The 20,832-nt window shown below is 41.3% G+C and overlaps 2 protein-coding genes and 1 long non-coding RNA gene across 6 annotated transcripts in view; 2 read left to right on the top strand and 1 right to left on the bottom strand.

The window, feature by feature from the left end:
* The window catches only part of Idh1 (isocitrate dehydrogenase (NADP(+)) 1), a 33,675-nt gene that overhangs the window by 9,037 nt on the left and 3,806 nt on the right, over positions 1-20,832 (bottom strand). Inside the window, exons 1-5 of one of the 4 annotated variants that reach the window (XM_048344855.1) lie at positions 16,049-16,142; positions 9,326-9,395; positions 6,544-6,681; positions 3,773-4,064; positions 1,264-1,369 (exon numbers count right to left, since the gene is read on the bottom strand). In XM_048344855.1, coding sequence (XP_048200812.1) covers positions 1,264-1,369; positions 3,773-4,064; positions 6,544-6,665 — 520 coding nt within the window. In that variant the 5' untranslated portion in view covers positions 6,666-6,681; positions 9,326-9,395; positions 16,049-16,142. Of the gene's footprint in view, positions 1-1,263; positions 1,370-3,772; positions 4,065-6,543; positions 6,682-6,853; positions 6,857-9,325; positions 9,396-10,400; positions 10,471-16,048; positions 16,143-20,832 lie in introns of those variants that run through there. The other 3 variants (XM_048344853.1, XM_048344854.1, XM_048344856.1) reach the window with 3 other exon arrangements.
* On the top strand, positions 4,032-13,609 carry LOC125350348. Its single transcript, XR_007210720.1, has 3 exons — positions 4,032-4,171; positions 7,759-7,762; positions 13,600-13,609. It is a non-coding gene; the product is annotated as an uncharacterized LOC125350348 (long non-coding RNA).
* The window catches only part of Pikfyve (phosphoinositide kinase, FYVE-type zinc finger containing), a 73,375-nt gene continuing 72,279 nt past the window's right edge, over positions 19,737-20,832 (top strand). Inside the window, 4 exon segments of the mRNA XM_048344857.1 lie at positions 19,737-19,757; positions 19,759-19,830; positions 19,832-19,855; positions 19,857-19,911. Of these exon segments, the coding sequence (XP_048200814.1) occupies positions 19,737-19,757; positions 19,759-19,830; positions 19,832-19,855; positions 19,857-19,911 (172 nt within the window).

Below are 20,832 nucleotides of genomic sequence, written 5' to 3'. Positions count from 1 at the left end.
TGAAGATATCAAAAACTACTGTTGTGAATCAGGAATATGCGACTAAATGAACAAATAATTATCTGTCTCATAGATTATTATTATTTTTTGGTGATCAATTTCCAACATGTATTTTAAGTTTAGGGGTGCACTTAATAATTCTCAATCATTAAGAAAGATATACATTTCAAAGAGTGAATGGATGGTCTTCTAATTTCCTCTAGGAGACTGACCGGGCCTACCATAATGGGTGGAAGCAATTATGTTACAGGGGATTACTGGTGTTTCACAACTCTTAATTGAACTCTGTTATTACTGAAAGTTAGAATTTGAATACCCTAGGTTAACTTGGCTCAGAAAATGAAAAGCACTGAAACCTGCAGAACTAGATTCTATTTAAAATCATATTATTTAGAGGAGACAGGGCAGGTACTGGGTTTTTCATTTATATGATGGTCCTTTGAAGCAGCTAGGAGAAAAAAGGTAAAAAAGCGAGTGTTTTACATGCATAGAAACATTCCTAGAAAGACAAGAGGAAACTTTTAGAAAATAAATAACAAAATCATTTCCAAATATAAACTCTCCCTAGAGCACAGGGAAGATATACAACAGGAAATCTGGGGCTATTAACATTTAATTTATACAATTATGATAACATATTCCTGCTTAATTATCTAATCTTTGCCTTTATGTACTTCCAGTGAAGTGGCTATCCTCTTTCTACCTTTGCTTAAGTAATGGGGAAGCCCTAAAGCACAGCACTTTTTAAATTTTTTAAAAAGGTTTAGGTTCTGTAGAAATGTGGTAGGTTCAATTGTATTTTCTGGCAGTTACCAAGCTAAGTTTTTCTTCTAAAGGAGCTGGGTAGTAGAGGTTAATTCCTAATACGTCTGGCTACCTGGGAGGAGGAGAAAATGAGAACTGTGGTTCCAGGCCAGCCTGGAAATTCACCAAAACCTCTACTTAACTCATAGTTGTGCACTGCACCCACTTGCCATAGCAAATGAGTGGGGCTAAGCTTGGGAGGATTGCAGTGCCAGGACAGGGCTATAAGAAGGGAGGCTGGATGTGGTGGCACAAGGACAAAAGGAAGCCTAAGTTAGTGGGGTTACGGCTCAGGTGCCCACCTAGGTGAGGAGCAAGGCTTTATCCTAAAGACAATCAGTAAAAAACAGGGCTGAAGGCATGGCTTAGGGGCATCATGCCAGCCAAGCAGGCTGAGTTCAAATCCTCAGTATCACAAACAACAACAACAAAAGGTAGTTATGATGAACTTACACATACCTTCAAAGTTATGGACCAAATATGTCACCTTTTGAGTTCCATCATTTGGTGTGTAGGTTATCTCTACTTTTCCAGGTCCAGGAACAACAAAATCAGTTGCTCTATACTATGTAGGGAAGGAAAAATGGATCAAGAAAAGAAAAATAATCTACTAGGAATTATAAGGGCACAAAACAAAAGAACATATAGATTTACAAGATAGAGAGGTCTTGAAATATTTTGTAATTAGTGGTTGTACCCATTAAATATTGTAAATATTTATTAGCTGTCTATGTTATATAGGGAAGTTTTATGAGTGCAGATATAACACGAAGTGCTTTCTCCTAGGAAGCGTACAATCTAATAAGTTAATGTAAGTGAGATGTACCAGTAGAGCTTTCAATATCAACAGGGAGCCATAGATACTCCTCCATCACCAAAAATACTCAATAGTTTTAGGGTGATGAAGGCAGAGGACCATGGCCTGTAGTAAGGGAAGCAAGTCTTCCCGGGAAGGGAGGATAACACTGGATGTAATATTGCAGATGGTACTGGAGAGCTGATGTTTTGTCCTTACTACGTTTCTGTCAGATGCTTTATATGCTCATCTCATTTGATTCTTAGATCTCATCAGGAAAGAACTAGAAGGCAGTTGAAATAATGGTCCCAGGGTCCAAAGGCTTGAGATCTGACTCTACGTATATTTTTAGGGCTCAGTCTCACCATGGATCATCACTGTTACTAACACCAAGTCATATCCACATATAGCAGTCTTTCTCCAAGCACCTGTGATAGGATGATGGCCCCCAAGTAAAGGGCTGTTGAAGGAATGCTACCTCCTTCGCCGGCCTGAGCCATTCCAGTGGAGAAATAGGCCTGGGAAATCCTAGGCATTCACAAGTCACTGCTGCATTGGACTTGCTTCGGGGAGTTGCATTACTAAACAACTTGAAGTAGGGTACCAGCGGGAGCCAGCCACCCCTATTAGTTTACAGTCATTGACAGGAGCTGGTGAAAGAGCAGTCAAGGTAATAAAAACTATTAAATACCTAGTCTATGGAGAACACATCCGACTAATGAAGCCCTTCACTCTGAGCAGCAATCTATTTCTAATTTGAGGCTCCAAGGTACCTAAATGCTTTGTAATAGGTCTATGGACATTTAGACAGCAAACCAACCTGGTAGTTGAGATTTTCAATCTAGATTTAAATAACGAGAATGGCTATCCTTTTAAATGACCAATGCCATAACAATGAACAACAAAAATGTATCCAGGGTAGTGTTCCCTGCCATCTGTTCCCTTGTCTGGGTCTCTGGCAGGAGGAAAGGACAGCTTGGGCTACAGAGAGAAAGGAAGTTGGCTGATGCCTGGAGGACTGAGCAGGAAACCTGTCCCCAGGGGCAGACATCTACTCTAGCCACACTGTTCTCAGGGATGACTACATGGAAGTCTCTGGATATCATCATTATGGATTCCTGTTTTTCCAGTTCTTTTAAGATATAAAGTTTTCTACAAAAATCTGAAACTTCGGTTTCAGATTTCAAGTTTCAATGCAGAATTTAGAATTTGGTTAGCTGGCAGTTTCGTTGCTAACTTTGGCAATGAGCCTACTTGTACAGGAGGACAAAAAACAACACTTTTTTTCCTAAGATGAACAGAATGCTTTAACTGCTTCTAGGTACTTGGTTTTTCTTTCATTCACGATCAGGTTTGATAAAATCTTCAGTGTATTAGAATCACTTCAGAAAGCCTGAGCCCTGCCAGAATTCAGATTTCAACTGCTGGAGGGTGGGACTCAGCTATTAGAATTAAAACAAAGAAAGAAATAAATAAAAGCAAAACAATAAAATAAAACCACCAAAAAGACTCAGGAGGGAATTCTACTTGTGTAGCTGGTGCGGAAAACCACTGATTTGGTTGGGCCATATGAAATTACCAACGGGAAAATGGAAAAATCCTGCATGATAATACAAGATAACATAAATTGATACAGAAAGAACGTTTGAAGAGAAAAATCATAAGTAGCTGGATGCTAGTGGCTCACACTTGCAATCCTAGCTATCAAGAGGCTGAGATCTGGAGTGTAGAGGTTCCAAATGAGCTCGGGCAGAAAAGTTTTTGCAATTCTATCTCCAGTTAACCAGCAAAGTGCTGGGCTGGAGGCAAGGCTAAAATGGTAGAGCATCAGCTCTAAGCTCTAAACTAGAAGCTGAAAGAAAGTATGAAGCCCCAAGTTGAAGTCCTTGTACAGGCATACGCACATAAAAAATCCTAAGTGCTGAGATAGGTGCTCATGTGCAAGTTTATCTGTATTTTCCTTTTCTTAAAGGTATGTCAATTATGCATTTCTCAGTCTTGCACTTTGCTTACCGGGCAAGGATACTCAAAGGTAAGAATAAAACATATAGGATTGGGTGGTTGCAACAACAAAAAATAAAAATCACAGAGAGAATAAAACTAGAAAAAGAATGAAACACATAATCACAATGGTTGGGCCATGATAAAAGAATATGCCCCCAAATGACTTACTTGGTCCCCATACGCATGACGACCAATGATGATGGGTTTTACCCACCCACTCACAAGCCGAGGGATATTTTTGCAGATAATAGCTTCCCTGAAGACAGTGCCACCCAGGATGTTTCGGATGGTGCCATTTGGTGATTTCCACATTTGTTTCAGCTTGAACTCCTCCACCCTCTTCTCATCGGGGGTGATAGTAGCACACTTGATGCCAACATTGTACTTCTTTATGGCTTCTGCAGCATCCTTGGTCACCTGGTCACTGGTGGCATCACGGTTCTCTATGCCCAAGTCATAGCTGAGGAAGGGAAAAAATAGAAGTATGGCTTTTCAAATAAGCTGATAAGATTATAAAGCATGAGAACAGTGATGACAGGCAGAAAGGTCCTAAGGACATCTGAATCTGTCAGGTTTTAGCAATAATGCACTCTTTTTTTTTTTTTTTTGGCCAGTCCTGGGCCTTGGACTCCGGGCCTGAGCACTGTCCCTGGCTTCTTCCCGCTCAAGGCTAGCACTCCGCCACTTGAGCCACAGCGCCGCTTCTGGCCGTTTTCTGTATATGTGGTGCTGGGGAATCGAACCTAGGGCCTCGTGTATCCGAGGCAGGCACTCTTGCCACTGGGCTATATCCCCAGCCAATAATGCACTCTTAACTAGAGAAGATGGCTACCAATTAGGAAAAAAAGCAAGTAAGAGAAACTAGAAGGCTGGGCTAGGCATACTCACTGCAGTGGAAAACTGTATCAGAAAACTTCATGGAAACCAAATTACCTTCTGCTTTTCACCAGATAAAGGCAATTACAGCACACGAACAAACTTTGGGTCTGGTTTTCCTCCATGTAAGTAGCCTACCAATTACTTAAGTATCCCTTTATTTTTCCTATTCTAAGTACTGTGCTCTAAAAAGAGATGGAAGGATTAAATATGTATATGTATATGTTTGTGTGTGTGTGTTTTGGCACTGAAGTGGTCAGAGGCATATATGACAATGTTAAAAGAGCTTCATTAATGTGCTAGTTATAAGTTGAACCTTCCTTTAAATCTTAGGCAAGTCTGTGTTCTGGAATCATGCCTATAGTTTATTAAGTAATGGAACTGGTCAACCATCTTGAGCACACTAGAGAAATTTAACTAAATAGACATTAGCACCTACACTGCTGAATGATAGCTTGTTGCTCATGGGGCATAGGGTAACGTTGCAAAGCTTCACCTAAAGTATGTAATACTTACTTGAAAGGAGTAAAAACAAAATAATGTAATGATTTATTTTGTTTGCCAGGATGTTAAAATTCTTCAGTTTCCAACAGCTGCTAAACCATTAAGCCTCTAGATTTTTCTTTTTCATTTTTTGCATCTTTCTTTACTTAGCTATCCCAATTACTAATGCAGACATAGAAATAAAAATCCTGATGTACTTCTAAATAAAAATTTCTAACTGTTCCAACCTTAGATAATTCATGTGAATCTAACAAAACCATATACCCTCTTGTCTTCTTGCCCAAGGAATGTTGGGTACCTAACCCCAATGCCATAGGAAGTGTGGTTAGCAGTTTTCATGTCATTAGAACTATTTCTCATCAGAAGAATCTACCAGCAAATTACTAGATTTTTTCCTTTTCTCTTTAGTATTTCTAAAAGAAAGAAGAAATGGCCTACACTATGGTATAGTCAACAAAAACCCCAAACCAAACTACTAGCCTTCCCTCCCTCCTCCCCTTCCCTCTCCATGCCTGGCTAGGAAACCCTCCAAAGAAAACCCCAAAGTAACTATTCTCCTACCCTCCAAAAAGTACTTGTTAGTCATAATAGTGATTTTGGAACAACTTTAGTTTGCTCTCACCGACTTTTTCTTCCTCAGCATAAGGGCTCTCTCTCTTTTTGGTTGCCAGTCCTGGGGCTCTAACTTAGGGCCTGGGTGCTGTTTCTGAGCGTTTGTGCTCAAGGCTAAAACTACGACTTGAGCCACAGCTCCTCTTCTGGCTTTTTCATGACTAACTGGCAGTGAGAGACTTACAGCTAGAGATCCTCAGATCTCAGTCTCCTGAATAGTTAATATTACAGGTGTGAGCTAGTTATGTAGCTAGGCTAAAGAGTCTCAAGCATTTTTTGCAGTTTTTATATTGGGCCCTATGAAACACTATCAATCCACCTATTGCCATACAAAGTTCTAAAACAGGAAAAGGTTTTAAAATGTTTCTTTATCCACTTGGGAGAAGTTTTTATGCTTCCTTTGGTTTGGTTGTAATATAGATATTTATCAGTGGCTTAGGGTCAAAACAATAAAAGAGTCTATCAAGATGCTACCTAAATGCCTGTACTTGCCCAAATAACAAGTCCTCAGAATACATTCTACCCAATTCTAGGTCAAGGCAAATAAACTTAAGAGTTGCCAATAATTTGTCAGAAATATGTTGCTCAACACAATACCATGTCAATCCTTTAAAAATTCTGTCTTTATCTAATTCAAATGTACAAAGAGCAAGCTTTGCTATGTTAGTTAAGAAAAACACTGATTTGTTAGAAACAAAACCTTCACTGGAAGCAGAAAATTAGACATACTCACTTTGTTTTCCTTAGAATGCTTGATTTATAAATAATGATAGAGCCAGGTTTTCCAGTGGTATGTTAAAAGAGAAGATTCATCTGAATGAATTTGGACTAAAAAAGCTTTATTTATACAACATAACTACAGCAATATAAAATATCTAGCTAAAACCTTGAAATAATTTAGATCATGCTTTTGAGTTTCTAGCTATAGGGTGGGTTACTTCATTTACCTATGTAGATCCAGTTCCACATAGGGAAAAATGAGTTTTTCTTTAATCAATTCCCAAATGATTCGAGTCATTTCATCTCCTTGCATTTCTACCACGGAACCACCATGAATTTTTTTGGACATTTTTACTTCAATAAACCTAAAAGAGAAAAAGTAATTTTTCCATCTTTTTAAAAAATTATTTTTCATTATAATGTATAAACAATTAAATATAAACAAAATAAACAATTTGGTGACTACTAAAAGAACAATTTATAATAGCATAGTGGTATAATATTCTGGTAACAACATTGACCATTAGAATCAAGCACCTTCTCTGTATATCATTGTGTGATATGAATCAGCTCTACATGACAACCAAACCTACAAGATGTATATTATTTACCTAGCTTAAGAGCAAATCAGCTTGGCTAAGGCCACCTGGCTAAGCAATCAATATTTTCAACTATTTTATTGGGCCCTCAGGATGAGCAGAATGAAAAGCGGTATCATTTACTTTCTTTTAAGAAGTCTGTTTTGGGGCTGAGAACATGCTTCAGTGGTAGAGCACGTGTATAGCAAGTCTAGACCCTTAGTTCAAACTCCAGTTTGAAAGAGTAGGAGAAAGGAGCAGGATGATGATGGTGATAATTTGCCTGTGGCTCTTTTGGCCATGATGGTGGCTTGCCCCTGGATCCCCAGCACTCCAGAGGCAGAGGGAAAAAGCAGGAGAATCAAGAGTTTGAGAGGTAGGTGGGCTATACAGCAAGAACCTGTCTCAAAAACCAGGCAGGAGTGGTGGTGGTGGTGGAGGAGTGAAAAGTTGTTTTGCTAGAATAAATACTCTTGAGAACATTCAACTGATTCTTGTGACTCATACTGAGAGAAACTTTAAAAGATGAAGGACTCACCTTTCCTATAGAAAACACATATCATAGGTGTGATGCCACTTACAGATATGATTTCTCAATTAGAGAAATCTGGGCATAGAAAGGCTACTGCCCAGTATCTAAGCATGCTCCTGTCATGTGCCCTGTTATCGATCCCAATCCCAGCTCTTGTATGGTTCTCCTGGCTATTCACAAGCAAGGGTAAGCTGCTAGTAGGTGGAATGGGGAAAGGACACCATTCTAAGAGACATGGAAATAAAAAAAAAAAAAAAGGTTATGTGGGGTTAGCCAATGCTAATCATGTGACTTCCAATAAGGGCAAAGACAAAAACCTTTGGAAGAAGCAGAAGGGTGAAATTTCATGTTTATATTCATTGCCAAGGAGGCGTGGCAAGCCCCAGACCTGCTACAATGATCTGTTCTTCTCAGGACATCTAATGAAAACTCATTTTTCCCTCAGCATCACAAGTACAAGTCACTTTTATCCCCTTTGGTTATAGCTGAGGGACGACTGGAAAAGTAAGAAGAGAATCTAAAATTATTAGATAAGCCCAAAACATTCTCTTTTGAAACGTTGAATTAAAGTAATTTGGCCTTTAAATTAAAAAAAATATAATTATTTATAGGCAGTAAGCTTGAGGATATGTTTCTAACTACCAGGCTCATTTTCCCTTCCCAAATTTGCAATTCTAGCATTCTTCTTATTAGTTTTGAGGAAATATCCTAGATCATTACTGGGGAACTTTCTAGAATTCAACTAGAATAAAAGAAATGCACAGGGGCTGGGAATATGGCCTACTGGCAAGAGTGCTTGCCTCCAACACATGAAGCTCTCAGTTCGATTCCCCAGCACCACATATATGGAAAACGGCCAGAAGGGGCGCTGTGGCTCAGGTGGCAGAGTGCTAGCCTTGAGCGGGAAGAAGCCATGGACAGTGCTCAGGCCCTGAGTCCAAGGCCCAGGACTGGCCAAAAAAATAAATAAAAAAAATGCATAAACTAATGTGGATCAATAGATTATTTCCATTAGTAATTCCCAAAATAACTTTTATTACAGCTTCAAGTAGATGGTTCAGGCATGCTTCATACCACAATCACATTTGGCCTTGGTCTAAACAAAATATAGTAAAATAAGAAAAGAGACAGCAAACTTATCTTGGTTTTAGTACTATATTTTCAGGGCCATATTATTATGCAACAGGTATGACTTAGCTGTTTTCCCTTTATGGCAAATACAATTATCAAAAGAACAGAGTCTAGTGAAAAGGTCATATGTATTTTTTTATTTTATTTCCTTCTCAGAGAAAGCAAATATATTCTTTGTAATAAACTTTGAATATTTCATAATGCATAATCAAATTTTTAGGTTTTCCTCACTTTATGTATTGTTGTAGTGCCTTAACATGAAAAAGTGCTTCTTTATTACTATTACTACTAAATAGGGCATTACTGTATTTGGATTTGATTTCCATGGGTTGGGCTTTAAGTCCCTTTGGGGCTTCAGATTTTGTCTCCATTCAACCCCAACTTCTAAAGGAAGGAGAGTCTGAAGCACAACCAGCCACCAGCTTATTAATTTAGTTTGAAGGAAGCTGAATTCCAATTTCCTGACATGTTGTGAAATTTCAGAAAACAAACCTGGAGTTATAGTCTTAGGGGAAAAAAAAGCCTTTTGCTTTACTTAACTTTTTAATGTCAAGCTCTTCAGCCAATTATGTTTTTAGCTGAGCTTAAAATATTGTGTTGTAGAAAAGGCAACATACTCAGAAAAGAAGGAAGCAGTTACAATTTCTTGTTGGAAATATTCCTGAATCACTCACTCACTTTCGGTGCCAACGGCTGGGCCCAACACCAATTAACCATGGTAAAACCACATCAAAGAATGCCGAAGAGAGGGAAATGGGTAATTCTTACCTTCCCAGGAACTGATTTCTAGTTTGCAAGTCCTCTCCTCTTGCGCTCTCAACTGAATACAGTTTTAGTTCTAAAAACAAAACAAAACCTGTAATATTAGGTCTTAAACAAGATAACTCTGGTTAGGAGGATTTAGCTAATTTTAATACCATCTAGATAGCCCAGTTTATCTTGTTTAAAGTACAGTATTGAGTGTATCCAAAGGGGCAAAGGGTGGTTTTAGGTTCCGTAGGCACCTTGTAAACTAAAAGGTCAAAGGGAGTTGAAGTATCTCCGGTACACCCTTCGGCACGGGGTCGGCTATAGCCGGTACTGGGGTTTTAAAGCCTTCAGTGACAATGCAAAGTCTTTAAACAACTACGTTGCCACAGTGCAAGAGGAGGTCTGCAAGGAAGCTGGCTCAGTTCCCCCTTCCAGAGCTCCAGGCCCCTCCTTTTAATCTCAGAGCCCTCCTAGCAGGCCTGGGAAGCCCCCCGCCCCCATTCAAATCCGGGTGGGGTGTCTCTCCCTCGGCCTCCCTCCCCGCCAAGGCGCCTCCGGGTGACCTTGCAAAAAGTATTCAAGGTTCGAAGCCGAGCTCCTTCCGCACTCTCCCACCCCCAACAGCTGGATCGACGTCGGACTCCACCGCTAGTCTCACCACCTCCGGAGCTCTCTCAGAACACGCCCAAATCCTCGCTTACTATCCTTGGCGCCCAGCCCTTTACTACCAGACGTTTTCTTCCTCCAACAGTCAAGACAGGGTGCTAAGGCTTCTTTGCAACCCCCCCACAGCTCGATTTTCCTCCCCAGGCCGCAGATCTGATCCACTAGTCGGAGCATTTAACTTCTTCGGCACCCCATTTCTTCCTCCCTTGCACCTGAGGCGCTGACACCAATCTAGCACCCCAGCACCCCCATCCCCAGCTTTCTCTGCGTTACGCCCAACACCCGGACCGATCCTTTCTCTGCACCAGACCTTCCTATCCCAGACTTGAGCTTTCTTCCTTTTCCCCCATTTCGGCCTTCCCTGAAATGTAAGCCCCCCTTCCTCTCCAACAGCTCGAGGTGGTCGCCTCTCCGAGCTGGAGGTTACCTGCAGAAGGAAGGCCGAAGAGCAGGTGTGAGGGGGGGCACCAGAGCTACTCTCCCGCTCAAACTCCTACACCAACACTCCCCACCCGGCCCCGTGCAGCCCAGATTCCGACTATAGCTCTACAGGAACCCCAAGGACTGGAGGGCGAGTCAGGCTTTTCCACTTCCCCGGCTTTTGTCCCTCCCAAGCCCCACCTCCTCAGCCCACCTCCCCAAGCCCCGCCCCCGACTCCCCACCAATCTCCGCGCGCCGACTCCTCCGGGAGCGCCGGGATCGGGGCGTGGCCACGCGCCTGGGGGCGGGGCCCGCGGTGCCGCCCGGCTGCGCTCCCGGCTGGGGCAGGCGCTGCCACGCAGCCGCTGGAATTCCGCGGGACACGGGCACCCTTGGGCCGAGAATGCCACCTGCAGGCCGGGAGAGGGGCGGGCGCAGCCGGGGCTTTGTAGTAACCCAGAGCACTCAGGCCATGAGTTTGCTGGTCTGCACTAAATAAAACCCTATGGAGGGAGGAGGGGGATTGGGCCAGTACGGGTCCATTTCCTGGTGCTCCCAGTCTTCTTTGGGTTGCTTTGGGGTTCGTTTAGACACTGCTGGAACCCATACACCGGCAGCCGTAAAGAATGACCGCCACCACCAGTGACTAGCTCTTTGGGCCTTCTGTGTATTTATTATTTTCCTGAAATAAATCCCTTCTTGTCATTTTCACTACAAGATAGTAAAGGAGATCATTTTCTGGGTTTTGTGAAGTTGGACGGAGGGGTGAAGTCCTAGCTAAGGCTCAGGGTTTGTGTGTGTGTGCACACACATGCGCGCACACCCACTTTGCACCTGGAGTTTGAACTCAGGGCCTAGGCGCTGTCCCAGAGCTTCTCCCTTTACCCCCCCTCCCCCCACCACCCCAGCCTAGTGTTCTACCACTTGAGCCATAGCTTTAGCTGTCTCACAAAGCTTAAAATTCCTTAAGAGTATCAGACTTTCCTGCCTGGGCTGGCTTGGAACTGTCATCCTCAGATTTCAGCCTCCTGATTAGGAGCACTAAAATTAGTTTTCAAAAATTATCTCTAGTACTCTGAAATTCAATACAAATGTATTGTTTCTTTTCTTTTTATGCACACACTCCTTATAGTGATAGCTCTCATAAAACCATAATGTTATATAGGCAAAGTGACTAGGAACAAACTGCTATAAAACAATATATTATAATTTAGAACACCAATTAAATTTTATAACTAATGTTTGGCTAAAACTAAGTTACTGCTTGAAATGGTTATATGAATCTCATTGCTTACATGCAGGTTCTTTTGAATTTAGCTGGTCCATTCTGCTGCATGCCACAGTTAATTTAGCCTACCACATTTCCCTCTTGGGTTCATATTACATTCCTTGACATCCTTGTCTTTTGCCTAGTCAATGAAAAATATCAAAATATATTAATAATAACTGGTTCCAAATACTGTTGTAAAGATGGAAATCTGAGACACGTAGTACCTGTTAGCATTTGGTTATGAGATATCAAGATTAATGGGATTCTCATAAATATCCAAAGTCTGTTGTATTTTCATTTTGATAATCTCAAAAATTATGAAGTAGAATGAACAGACACTGATCACTATTTATCCACAGAGATTATGGGCTATAACAGTGTAGGTGAGAGCTAGATTTGGGTGACAGGTTTCTCTTCAACAATGAAGGAATGAAGAGAGAGTCATGGATGTGATGGCCAAGCTAAAGAATTAGTAAGGCTTGTTGAATTTCAAATGCCTGTGGGACAGCAAAATGAAGGTGTCCAAGTAGCCATATGTATCTTGTGCCTGGGAGAGATGACTGGGTGGAGAGAGAGTTGTGGAATCTTCAGCAGGCATCTACAGTAGTCCGAGACACAGACTGTAAAAGAACATCAAGAACAGAGTCAGAAGAAAAGCCTATCTCAGCAAGGACCTGGAGGCATACTTCCATGTGCATGTGTCAGGCAGACTTGCCAGAAACACACAGTGGGATTTGAAAGGACAGTCTCTTCAACAGATGGTATTCAGGCTGGGCATGACTGTAATTAATACCAGCTATTTGGGTGGCAGAGATAGCAAGGTTATTCACTGCAAAATGACTTAGTGAGACCCCATCTCAAAAAGCAAATCAGGTGTGGTGGAACACAAGTATAATTCCAGCTACTCAGGAAACAGAAGTAGGAGGGTTGCTGTCTGAGACCTTGGAAAAAGTATGAAATCCCATCTAAAGGGCAACTAAAAAGAAAAAAGGCAAGGACATGGCTTAAGTGCTCAAGTGGTAGAACACTTACTTGTCCAACCAACACGAGTTTCAAAAGCAGTACAACCACCACCACAAAAAAAAAGGTTTAGAACATTGGACACTCATGTATACTACAATAAAATTAGACCTTTGTTTCATACAACTTATAAAAATCAACTCAAGCTGGATTAAATATCTAAATGTAAGGTTGGAAAATATAAAACTACTAGAAGAAATCATGGGGAGGGGAGTTCCATGACTTTGGTCTTGGTAATGAGTTTTGGTACGACTCCCCAAAAGAGACCTATGAGATGCTATCAAAACAAAAAGCTCAGCCAGGCACAGGTGGCTCACACCTGTAATCCTAACTATTCAGGAGATTGAGATCTGAGGACTGTGATTTGAAGCCAGCCGGGGCAGGAAAGCCTACAAGACTTTTATCTCCAATAAACTACTCAGAAAAATGGAAGTGGCACTGTAGCTCAAATGGTAGAGTGCTAGCCATGAGCAAAAGAAATTCAGGGACAGCACCCAGGCTTGGGAGTTCAAGCCCCACAACTGACATAAAAAAAAAAAAGTCTTGCAAAAACCAAAGAAACAATCAACAGAATAAAGAGACAACCTATGGAGTGAAAGACAATATTTACAGACCTTATATCTGATAAGCTACTATTATCTAAATAGAAAACTGGCCTAGAGGTGTGTGGAAGAATGACAAGCATTGTTATCACAGAAAATTAATACAATGCTAGCTATCATCTCACTTCAATTAGGATGCCTATAATTAAAAAGCCAAAAAGTAATGAGACATGGGGACCACTGCAAATGGCTGGTGGGAATGGAAACCAGCACAAGCATTATGCTAAGCACTATGGACAGTCCTTAGAACAATGCAAACTAGAACTACTCTTTTGGTACATATACAAAAGAAAGGCAAATCAGTCTGCCAGAGATATCTGAATCTGCTAGATTGTTCATTGCAGCATGACTCACAATGGCCAAGATATAAAATCAACCTGGGTGTCCATCAATGAGAGAATGGATAAAGGAAAACGTATATCTGTGCCATGGAATACCGTTCAACCTCAAAAAAGGAACTTGAAATGGGGACAAACCTCAATTGACAGAGGTTTACAAAGCAAGGTAAGGACTTGGGTTCAATCCCCTGTATAGTAACAAACAAACCAACAAAACAATACATGAATCTGGAGGACATGATGTTAAAGGAAATAAGCCAGGCACAGAAATCTATTTGTATGGCGTGACCTCTTATATGGAATCTATAAAAAGATGAACTCATGCCTGTAATCTTAGTTACTCAGGAGGCACAAGCAATGGGAAGGTAGTTGAAGCCAGCCTGAGTAGAAATGTCTGTGAGACTCTGTCTTCAAAATAACTAGCAAAAACCCAGGTATGGTGTAAATGCTGAACACTAGCAGAGCAAGTAAGCCAAACAACTTGGGTATGGGTGATTTAAAAAAAAGGTGATTGAAGGATGTAAAAATGATTAATGGCAGAAATGAATTATCCTGAAAGAAACACAAGTCCACGTTGATACTAATCAATATAAAGAAAGAGAGGGAAAAGCAATTTGTTTTCAGTGAAATTCAACTAAGACAAACAGAAGAATATAAGTTTCATAGTACTATACTTATACTATAAATACCACACTTACACTTTACTGACATTCAACTTGGCAAGAACCAAATGAATGCTCAGATGCAAGTTTGGGTGACAGAGTTTTTTTTTTTTTTTTTTTTTTTTTGGCCAGTCCTGGGGCTTGGATTCAGGGCCTGAGCACTGTCCCTGGCTTCTTTTTGCTCAAGGCTAGCACTCTGCCACTTGAGCCACAGCGCCACTTCTGGCCATTTTCTGTATATGTGGTGCTGGGGAATTGAACCCAGGGCCTCATGTATATGAGGCAAGCACTCTTGCCACTAGGCCATATCCCCAGCCCCTTGGGTGACAGAGTTTTTAAAAGAAAGAATCTCTAGATAAAATGCATCAGGAATGCATTCTGTCTAGTACGAAGTGACTATCCAAATGGACTTTTCCCCTACAATAGTTTTCATTTTCCACAGAAATGCCATTGTGAGCTAATACAGCCATGGGACTGGGAGCACGTGGAGTTCATGGACTTTGTCATGTTCAGTTCTATCTCTAGCACAGCACCTGCTAACTAACACATTGCAGGTCCAATAAATGACCCACTATGTTTGTTGTCTGGCATTTCTTCTTACCATACATGGAGTTTCTATACATATTAGGATCTGGATTACCTACTCTGTTCATATGATCAGTTGGTTTTCAAATATTAACCTCTGGCAGGTTAACTTATGAAAGATTTTTTTTTTTTTTTTTTAGCGTTCCCCCCTTTCAAGTCAGAGACTTGAGCATGAGCGCGTTTGTAGGTTGAGGAGGAAGGGTTGGAAAAGGATTGGTAAAAGATATCCAGTAAAGGCCCAGATACAGAAGAGGGTGGATGGGCCAGGCAGACGAGGGCAGGTGGTGGATTCAGGTAAATGTTGTCGTGGGGGTGGTTAGGTTAAAGGCTGCACTCAAATCAAAGCAATCTGGGCTTATTTTCTACTGTGAATGACAGTTCAAGAGACTGTGGGTCAGAGAGAGTGAGGAGAGAAGTTTGACACAGAGCACTAATGAAAAATCCAGAGGAGGAACCTCAATACAGACACTAGTGTGGCCCAGAAGCAGGATTTGCACTGGTATGCAACTGCCGGATTCGGTGGTATTTTCCAGTGGCTAAAAAGGCCAATTCAAGGAAAAAACTGGGTGGGATTGAAGAAAAATCTTGAGGAAAAGAATCCACAGAATCGACTTCGGAGTAGCACCTCTCTTTAGCTTCTTCTTACTTTCCCCCCTTTCCCTGTTCCTCCTGGGCTTGCTCCCCTGGCCAAATCCCAGGATTTCCATCAGCGGGTTTAAGCGTACTTTCTTTCTACAGTGAAATGCACAGTCCTCTTGGCTGCACAAAAATAGTAGACCGTGCTTGCCAGGTGGAGCAGCAGGTCGGGTCTCAGTAACTTTATTTGCATCCGTATCTGCAGCAGAACACCCGAGTGGGAAGATTTATAGAAAGCCATTATCACTGTAGGTTAGGGAGGGTGCCACTTGCTTCACGCGCACAGTTTTACTTAATTCCTGCCTCCAACCCTCCAAAACAGTACATAAGAATGGAGTACTGATAGTACTGGCCCATTCCACCCTCAGCGGTCTGAGACGGGCAGAAACCAGCCATTTGTCGAAGGTCATCATGGCTAGCTTGGGGCCCAGTCTTGCAAGTCTGTAATTAGCGTCTCAACCCCGGCGCGGTGTGCGCGGCGCCGGTATGCGGAGCGCTCCGCGGTAACGGAAGGAGAGTGCCCACCATGTCGAACACATACGGTAACTGCAGGCCAGCCAGCAAGCGTCCGGTGTCCCCGGGACCACGCACCCATCCGGTGACCCGCACGCGTGACGCTCACGCGCACTGTGGTCGGAGCTTCCCCTCAGGGAAGGCTGAGGCGACCTCGTTCAACCTAAGGGGCCCGAGGACGATCCTCTCTGGTCTCGATTCCTCTGACCTGAGCATCTGATCCGAACGTCGCGCGGCTGAAGCGGAGTGGGCGGAGCCTGCCTCGGGGAGAGGTTGCGGATTGGGGGGAAGGAGGGGCGAGGGGGCGGAGCCTCGCGGGCGGGAGGACAGGGGTGGCCAGCGAGAAGCCGCAGCAATCATGTAAGCAGCTTTGCTTCCTGGCACCACCGCCGGCGGCCGGTGTTCGCCAGCGCTTCGCGCCGGGGCGGGCTCCATACACCCGAGCTGGGGGGAAGCGGTTGGCTTGGAGGGAGGCCAACGAGGCCGGGAGGGAGGCGCAGGTATCTGGGAGCGGGCGAGGTGGTGAGGTGAGGCGGGAGCCGGGGTTGCACTGGCGAGGGGCCGGAGGCCTCGGCGGCCGAGGCCGGTTCTCCGAGCCCGGGAGGCCGGGTCTGCAGCAAGCAAGCAGGAGCCCCCGGCTCCCGGGCTGCGCCTGGTCTGGGCGGCTGGGCCCGGGTGGGGCGCTTGTGGAGGAGGTCCCCTGGAAGCGTTTTAAGTTGCCCGGCGCTCCTCCGAGGTCCCGGGTGCCCGAATTTACCGTGCGGGCGGGTCCGTCATCTTCGGAGCGTACTAGCTGGGGCCGGGTCGGAGAGGAGGGGAAGCAAGTTCACCAGCTCGGGGTTTTCACAGACGTGAATTTCCCTGTCAACGCTTGTTTCTGTCATTGGGTGATGAGTCCATTTCAATGTATTTGTCTTTGGAGGAGACTTGATTTCACAATAACTTAATTATTACCTTTTGGTTAATAATGTTCCCAGAGAAGATGAGACTGGAGACTGGTGGATGCCTCAGGAATTTGGAGTCTTTTTTTTTGGCGGTGGGGTACAGTGTACAGGTTCAAGACACTTAAAGATAGGAGAAGTGGTTGAAATTGCGAGTTTATTCCTAGGTGTGTGGTGTGTGTAACATGTGTTCTCAAAGCATTTTTATCCCCAGTGCATCCTGTGTTGTACAGTTGCTACGATATTGATGGCAGATTTCAGTCTTATTTCTCATTCATTTGTATCTTGTTTGTTGGCACTCCACAAGTACTATGTTGTCATTCTAACAGAGAAACGTTGTTAGTTTTTTTTCCTCTCTTGTAGGTACATTAGTCTTTCTTAGAAGGGAGACTATTTTCTTGTGGTGGTGGTGGGGGAACTTACTCTCTGGGAAGAGTTACAGGAATCACGTTTCTCATTTCCTTTAGTATTTCTGTTGGGGTGTTGGTTATAATTGAACAACAGCAATGGAAACTAGCATTACTAATATTCAGATGGCCCACAGGATTATATACATTTAAAAAAAGTCCTAAAAATGACTAGGCTGATGTTTAGATGTTGATATAAACTTTGATGTTGGCTGGTAAATCAACTTGCTTTCTATGCTTTATGCCTGTTTAATCCTTGGCTTTACCAAGACAGTGTAGTAGATCTGTGTATACCACACTAACCTTGAAAAGAAAAGACGTGGTACATCAAGAAAATTGGTGATGAACCAAAGTTGGCTTTGTCTAGGTAGGTAATTACCTGTCAGGAAACAGTTTTAGTTGATATAATAAGTACTTATTAAGATGTCAAAAAATGAGAATTAAAGTGTAGGTTCTTTAAAAGGGTATTGTTTTCATGTTTATTTTAATGATATGATTGCATTTATGTTTTAGAGATGACATTTACTGTATGTTTTCATGTTTTTGGTAGTATGAGGCATCATTTTCATGGTAATTTCATATCTTTAAAGCCAGATCGAGTTTTGTGTCAAAATATCCTTTACAAGTAATTCAGAGACATTTTGGGTAAATGCTAAGTCTGTTTCTGATGTTACTTTTGTGGAAGAATGTAGGCTGTGTTCCCAGGCTTGGGGTTTGTTATTGCCAGGATATTCTCCTTTGTCTTCAGTGTTCTTTAAATAAAAACAAAACAAAGAAAAAATCCCTTTTGAGTTTATGCTTTTTCAATCACTATCTTATTTCCTAACCCTTTATGTTGGAATATGGATTTCATGTCACTTTACAAGGATTGGTGACCACTTTCTCCAGTAGAAGACACTAGAAACTTTCCTTCTCTTCTTCTTTCCTTCCTTCTGTTTCTCCACCTCCCATTCCTTCCTCTTTTTCTTTTCCTCTTTTCCTCATCCCTTTCAATAAATGTTTTTTGCCAAAATTCTATTTAAGTCATTGTTCTTACTTCTGCTCCAATTTGTTAAAGTATTAGTATAGAAAGTCTTATGTTTTAAAGAATGTAGATAGGCTAGAATTGAAAACCTATGAAGAGCTACAAAACCAATTTCAATCTAAAGAATTTGTGGTATGATTTGGGGTCTAATCTTGCTATCTCTGTCTCTCCACCTTTTCCCAAGAAAGTTGTTTGGGTTCTGTGCACCTTAGTTTCTTCAGAGGTAAAATGTAGTTGTAAGACTTTTTCCATGTGCTTTCCAGGATTATTGCAAAAATAAAATGAGCCATAGAAAGGATTTTGAAGGAGAAAAACATTTTACAGAATCTAATATATTCTCTGTAAAGGGCAGATTAGATTACAAAGTACAACATCCATCTTAACTAGAGTTACAAGTGGTTCTTAAAGTACGAATCTATGTGTCTAGAAATAAACCTTAGTACTTTTCTGTAACTGCTGACTAATCATGAGGGTACATTTACCACTTCCAACTAATATATTTTTTTGGTTATTTAGGGAAAAAAACACTTTTGAAGATCTTTATCTTAATTTAAAGTTTCTGAATTTAGATTTAAATAAAGATTTAAAGCCCAAGATCATGTGCCCAGAAGAAAAAGATAATACAAGACAGTTTGAGTTGAATATTTGTTGAAGGAATACTTTGAGCTAATTGTTGAGGTAAGAGAGAAATGTCATTAAAGAGCTTGGCCCAGTTGCTCACTTCCATCATCCTGGCTTCTTGGAGGTGAGATATGGAGGAGTGGTCTGAAGACAGTCCCAGGCAAAAACTGAAATCCTTACCTTGAAAGATAACAACCAAAAAAGAGAATGGTCTGGTTCATGTGAGTCTCTGAATTCAAATCTAACTACTAAAAAGGTGACTCTTTTATTTTTTTAGATATATGGGGAAGAGTTGAAATAAGTAGAGTAAGGCTGAAGAATTTATGTCCTCGTATAAAATCAGTTTTCTCCTATAACTTTAAAAAGCTATTTTTTTCTAAAAAAAACAATACCTAGGAAGATGTGTTAGGTTTTTTTAAAATGCGTGTCTAATTCACATTTATGCTTTACCTGTGATTTAAAAAATTAGCTTAAGATGTTAAATAATTGAATAGTAATTAAAGTTGGCATCATAACTATAGTTTTAGGTGTTGAGGTGTTCCTTTTGATATGGCCTTAATTTGAATATGGCCATACTATATTACTTATTCTGACTTTTTAGATGAGAACTTTCATATAGATCTTCCATGTAGTGGCTTGTTGTTTAGAATCACTTTTTGGTTTTCTGAGGAAGTTTAGATGATTTGTTTCTTTTCTTTTTTTTTTTTTTTCCAGACTCATGAAATGGCCACAGATGATAAGTCTTTCCCCGGCACTGGACCCTGCTAATGATTTGCCTCGGTCTCCTACTAGTCCTTCTCGTCTCACACACTTTATAACCTTTGACTCCTGACCAGGATGAAACCACCTTTTAAGTCAGCATATAGTTCTTTTGTAAATCTTTTTCGATTTAACAAAGGTGAGACCTAATTCATAAAGCTCAGAATACTTAGTTTTTATTATCTGGGATTTCCTGATTTAACTTTCCTGCTGTGTCTTTGCTTAACAAGGTGATAGCTTTACCATAGGTTACACCAGGTCTTTTCTACATAAGAAGGAAAAGCTAAAATTTTGCTATAATCTCATTACTTGTGTGAATTAAAAAATGAAATATTAAAGATGGTGGTTCCTTCTTAAAGAGAAATGGTGTTTTTTGTATTTCATTATGTATTTTGTATTTCAACTTTCTTAAGTTCATGCAGTGGAATTTGTTTTTTGCAATGTTGGTGGGTAAAGGATTTTATTTAAAGGAACAAAATTAAAAGGAGCAATACACATAAAGGTTTATGCTTTTTGAAAATTGGAAGTTTTTAGCAGGTTTCTGTTGAATTAAATCCATTCATGTGTACATGATACCAAATGAAAACAATACTAATGAATTTTCCTTAAATAACATGGTTTTGTTGCCTGCTGGTAGTTGTGAGTAGCTTAGAAGGCTGAGATCTGAAAAGCCAGCTTGGGCAGGAAAATCTGAGAGATCCTTTATTCTAATTAACTATCAAAAAGCCAGAAGTATTCTAAGCTGTGGCACTAGCGTACTAACTTTGTCTACAGTAGTTCAGGCATGGTGCCCAGGGTGCCCAAACTCCAGGAATAGTGCTGGAGGCTTGTGCGCATGCTTAAATACACAAACACACACACACACACACAGAGGCTCAATAATTTTTTTAAAAATCTGGAACTAGAATTAAAACAAATATGGGCCACAACTTTTGCCTTTAATTTTGGCTCTATTATTTGAAATATGGTAGAAAATAAGGCTTGAAGTAGCTGGGGTTTAATGGTTTAATTATCTCAGTAGAAAACTTAATAGTAGTAAACTAAATTTTACTAATGGTCC

The sequence above is a fragment of the Perognathus longimembris genome, chromosome 4 (genome assembly GCF_023159225.1).
Source record: "Perognathus longimembris pacificus isolate PPM17 chromosome 4, ASM2315922v1, whole genome shotgun sequence".
In the NCBI taxonomy this organism is placed as follows: Eukaryota; Metazoa; Chordata; class Mammalia; order Rodentia; family Heteromyidae; genus Perognathus; species Perognathus longimembris.
The sequence above is the reverse complement of the archived record's forward strand: the minus strand, read 5'-3'. Positions and strand labels throughout refer to the sequence as shown.